At 42.6% G+C, this 5538-nt stretch overlaps 1 protein-coding gene across 1 annotated transcript; it reads right to left on the bottom strand.

Moving 5' to 3' along the window:
* Window positions 1–267: 267 nt before the first annotated feature.
* Window positions 268–2984, bottom strand: LOC125780269 (uncharacterized; the record flags this gene model as incomplete). The annotated part of the gene is made up of 4 exons (XM_049462240.1): window positions 2906–2984; window positions 1708–2849; window positions 465–1616; window positions 268–399 (listed from the first exon to the last, which is right to left on the bottom strand). Coding segments are annotated over exons 1-4 (2505 nt in total), but the record flags the coding sequence as incomplete, so codon positions are not given.
* Window positions 2985–5538: the final 2554 nt, after the last annotated feature.

Genomic DNA, 5538 nt, shown 5'->3' with positions numbered 1-5538 from the left:
TTGATATCATCCGCACCAAAGCTCGTAGACCATTAATGCAGAATCGCTGGCGCATCTCATTTACCACTATCTCGTTGTGGTGGTGATGGAACTTTCTATGATAGAAATCTGTGACCAAATGAGTAACAATATTGTTACGGGGAAGTATAATCGGTTGTTTTGAGATCTGTTGTCACTCCTCTTGCTTCTTCGATCCGACCCTTTACGCGTAGCAGTCCCAGCTTGTCTATAAATGGAGAGAATGTAGATTGAGCTTTTTCGACTTACCGCGCCTTTTTTTATTTGATCAAACTCTGCGCCATAGCATTCTTCCTGGCACTTGCGGAAGAGAAGTAGTTCTGCACTTGTACAGGTGCTATCGGAAATAATTGTTTGAGTAACTGGATTTCTAGCGGTGTTCTTCATAGTCAAACGGAGAAAACGAAGAACACACATCTGTACAGCGCGCAATTTTTCACACTTACTAAACCTTGTAGGATCTGTTTGAGTATCACAACATCTTTCGAAGAATCAATTGTTACGTGCTTTATATTTTCTGCTACGGCTTGTGGCTCTTTGATTTCGGATGTTGGCAAGAGAGTTTCTGATAGACTTAGGAATTCAGGGCCCGTAAACCATCTCCCAGAGCTGTTTAATTCCATATTATTGTACCATTTTGTACCATCGTCAGCTACGTTATCCTTCGTTGGTACCCACCGCCACTCGTTGATTTGTGAATCCTCTAGAATTTCGCCAATTCGCACCGCTACAAACTGGTTGAATTTTCTGGCGTCAGACCTAATCCAATATAGGACATCCTTCGAATCGCACCAGAAGATCCGGCGGTTAATTTGTATGGAGAGTTCCTTTCTTATGAACTTAGCTAGACGAAGTCCTAAGATGGCTGCCATCAACTCAAGTCTCGGCACTGAGAGTGGCTTCAACGGAGCAACTCGTGTCTTGGAGGCAACGAGACAGCAATGAACTTTGTCGCCCATACTTGAACGAAGAAAGGCCACAGCAGCATATGCTGATATGCTAGCATCAACGAAGATATGAAGTTGGTTATCGCTGCTGCGATTTGCGAAAGTGTAGCACCTTGGAATACGGATTTTATCAATACAGCGTAGCTTTCGCAGCCACTGCCACCAAGCGGAACGTTCTTTATCATGTACAGGCTCATCCCAAGTTACGCCCGATCGCCACACATCTTGTAATATCATCTTTGCTTTAATTAAAATAAACCCCAACAGACCCAAAGGGTCGAATATAGTCATCATTACTCGAAGCATTTGTCGTTTCGTTGGAAAAGTGGATTCATTGAAGATATCCGGTTTAAACCTGTGAACAAAGGTTAGTTCGTCACTGGTTGGTAACCACCACATACCAAGAACCTTTTGAAGTTCTGATCCTGGCTCTATGAAGCATTTATTCGCGGGTTCATGCTTACTTGAGAGCGCTTGCAGAACTCGTTGAGAATTCGACAACCAGTTTCGCATCTCGAACCCACCTTCACAATGGATGAAGCGGACGTCAGTAGCTAGTCGAATCATTTCTTCCTCATCATCCATACTATGCAACCAATCGTCCACAAACGTATTTTCGACAATTGTTGCCACAGCATTTGGTAGTGTCTTCTGGAAACGTAGAGCGTTCTTATCTTTTATGTAGTTTTGCCAAAGATGGGGAACACGATGCCCCAAACGTCATAACGGTCATAGCGAATACATCGGGATGTCTGCTACTATCGCCGTTTCGCCACAGGAACTGCTGTGCTACCTGATCTTCCGCTCTCACCCTAATTTGGTGAAACATTTCACGAATATCTCCACAGATGGCCACTGGTCGTTCACGAAATCTCAATAGGACACCTACCAACGATCTTAGAAGATCGGGTCCTTTCAATAATACGTCGTTCAGACTGGTGCCACTCACCTTAGCTGCTGCATCCCACACGATTCTCAATTTATTTTTGTTAACGTTCTCAATTGTGAATATTGGAATAAACCAAGATTTGCCTCCTTTCGATATTTCCTCGACATTTAGTTTTCTTATGTAACCCTTTTCGAGATAGTCATTTAACTTCCCAACAAGATATTGCTTCAGATCGGGGCTCTTTTCCATCTTCTTTTCCAGACATTGGAGACGATTATATGCCATTCGATAGGAGTCGGGCAAGTCAATGTGGTCATATTTCCACAAGAGGCCCGTTTCCCATTTCTTAACACTGGCATCATACAAAACTGTTTTCTCCATTATGTGGTAAGCACGCTCGTCTGCCCTTGATCTAAGCGGTTTGAGAACAGGATTGATACCCACCGAATCGATAGAGAAATAGGCTTTCATTAAGTTATCAAGCTGATCATATTTAGTACAGGTGCAAACGTGGAGCAGATTTTCGTCTGGCTGATATGCCGACTTATCCTGCCCATATACTGACCAACCTATTTTACAACGCGCAGCTATTAGATCATCACCTTCAGCTTGACTCACCTCCACAGGTACGCAAAGTTTAGCCGTGTTGTCGAATCCTATTAATAATCGCGCTTTGCAGTCGGTGTATGGTAGAATAGGCAATGACTTCAGGTGTTTGTGCTCATTTAAAGTGTCTGCGTTGAGAGTTTGTTGCGGTAACTCAAGGTCAGTGATTGTTCGAATATTGTGCATACGATATCGCCTAGAATTTTTCTGTCTTGCAGATATTTCACAGTTTAAAACCTTTGAGTTTACCTCCTGCTGTGTTATGTCGCCCGTCCATCTCAAGCACAAGTCTTCGCCAGGGCCGTCGAGACCTAGCTGCTCAGCCAAATTACTGTCCATCAACGTGCATGATGCTCCCTCATCAATTAACGCAAATATCTCCACCGTGGCTTTAGGACCATACAATATTACCGGAATGTAACGAAAATGGCTCTCCTAAACTTACGTTGATGAACTAGGATTGTATTTACCCGACTAGTCTTAGCTGCAGCATTTTGGCTATGTAGTAGTGGGTTGTGCACCATTCTACATCCATCTACCCCGCAAACTTGCTTAGAAGTGCAGCGTCTAACCATGTGGGACTTAAAGCATCGAATGCATAGCCTTTTGTCCTTGATTAACTGCCAACGTTCATTTCGGCTCTTTGCTAGGAAGTTTGGACAATCGGCAAGATTGTGCTCTTTGCCGCACAGAGAACAAGCTATGGAATGTTTAGTTTCCTCATTACGCGTTTTGGTGGGGCTAAGCTCCTTTGGGATTTCGTCGTGCACGAAAACTCTTTGCCTATTGCTCTTTCCTAACACCTTTTCTTCGCAGCGTTACCGTTGGTTTCATTAAGTGGCGTTACTTGGCTTGCACATGAAGCCAGCGCAAATAACCATTCATCAAAGGCCACGACATCTACCCTTGAGATGGTCATTCGACGACGACCCCAGTCTAATTTCATATCTCCAGGAATTTTACTCAGCAACTCATTGATTAGCATAGGGTCGTTGAGATAGTCGTTCAGACCTAATGCTTGCATGGTTGCTCTATAATTTTGTACACCCAACGCGAGATCGATAAGGGTATTCAGTCGATCGGTCCTCACTGCTGGCATCTGTCTCAATTTCCGTTGTAGGGTGTTATGTATAACGTCTGGCCTCCCGAAAAAGCATACGAAGAGTTTCGATGGCTAGATGAACTGTAGATGGCATCATCAATTTTCCTCGAACAGCTTCAAGAGCGGCACCGGCGCAGTGATTTTTGTAATCGTATTAAGTTTTCTTGTTCAGAAAACCCGCAGCGTTCTGTTGATTGTTCATAGTTTGTTATAAACAAAGGCCATTCTTCTGGCCTCCCGGAGAAAAGGTGGCAAATCTTTTGCTTATCGCCTGTCTAGACGCTATATGTGATGGGTTTTAAACTCACGTCTGAACTATTCTGAACCTGCCTCCATGTACTATCGTTGACGGGCGCAAAACCCTCCCTGTGGTTGCCCGAAACAGTTGCGTGCAGGAGAGAAGGGGTTATATTGTGCGGCAGCACTGCACCCATCTCCATTAACCAAAGATGTGACGCGAGGTAGTTGCGCGTTTTGAAAGACGCTTCCTCCCTAAGTGGACGTATAAACTGAACTCATTGGTACGTGCTGGCTCTGACCAAACACGCAAGCGGATGAATGAGCAAATGTAGAGTTCATTTGGGGTCCACCTACAACTGAAGGCAGTATGTTTTATAGAGCCCCACGTGGTTATGTTCCTTAGGCAAGCCCGCATATGCTGTTGGTTGATTCAAAGCCATGTCCACGCCTCCGGACCCAAAAGGCCAGCGAAGAATTGACGAAATTCGATATAAAACCATTCCGATGAATATCGAGCCAGGATGTGATTCGTTGTAGGTTCGCAGACAACATTTGTGGAAAAAATAGGTGAAAAATTAGTTTGTGTCGTATTTATATTTGGAACTCATACTACTTTGTATTGAAGAGCTGTGTCCCAGTTATTGCGTTATTCCACATTAAGATGCGTGACTCCACGTAGTTGGTATGCGCACCGGTACAAAACGGCGATCACGCTATCTATCAATAACGGCACCATCTAAGTTCCGCCAAAAGTCAGGCATAACGGCTTGGCAAATGCACTCCACGGGGCAATGCAAATTAATTTTAAGCGCGAATTTCCACAATTGTATTAAGTGACAAGATCACGAATATTTGATCGCTAATACCACAAATTATTTTTAGAATGTTTTGCGGTTGGCCAAAGTAAAACACTTATTTTAAGAGCCGGGGGGAATTTGTATTTATTTAAATTTTCAATATTTCGGACTGTTCAATACTTCGCTAAAATAATTGTGCTCCTTGTAGGTGTATGTACCACTCCGCCCAGCGAATCAAAAGAGAATGAGCCAACGCCAAAAAGCGTAAGCCGCAGTTGAGCTAGCACAGACAAATAGCGGGACATACATCTACATGGTTGCATTTTAATGTACAATCAAAATTCAATAAATCCTTAGAGTTGTATTTTAATGTACATTCTTTAAGTTTTAAACATTTTTTAAAAATTAGGGTTGTTGCGCGCTAAAACAAATCGTTTATTTATGCTTAGTTATGACACTTTATAATAAGTTTTCGGTTTATCCGCCATTTTCTGGGCGTGGCAGTGGGTCGATTTTGCCCATCTTCGAACTTAACCTTCCTATTAAGCCAAGAAATACGTGTACCACGTTTCATCATGATATCTCACTTTTTACTAAAAATTACAGCTTGCACGTACGGACGGAACGGACGGACTGGCAGACAGACATCCCGATTTCAACTCTACTCGTCACCCTGATCATTTTGGTAAGTATACTACCCTATATCTGACTTTTTTAGTTTTATGACTTACAAACAACCGTTATGTGAACAAAACTCTCCTTAGCAACTTTGTTGCGAGAGTATAAAAATTGGAAAGTAATTCAACATTCATTATTAGACGAAATCGTAAATGAATTACGGTAGTCTTTATATTGGGTAGGCTTTTCGTATTTCTAATAAAACTTCAACTTATTTTTCTTATATTTATTATGAACTATAATGAACCATACATTTACCCT

The sequence above is a fragment of the Bactrocera dorsalis genome, unplaced genomic scaffold, assembly GCF_023373825.1.
Source record: "Bactrocera dorsalis isolate Fly_Bdor unplaced genomic scaffold, ASM2337382v1 BdCtg360, whole genome shotgun sequence".
Taxonomy (NCBI): domain Eukaryota; kingdom Metazoa; phylum Arthropoda; class Insecta; order Diptera; family Tephritidae; genus Bactrocera; species Bactrocera dorsalis.
Note: the sequence above shows the minus strand (reverse complement) of the source record. Positions and strands in the feature narration are given on the sequence as shown.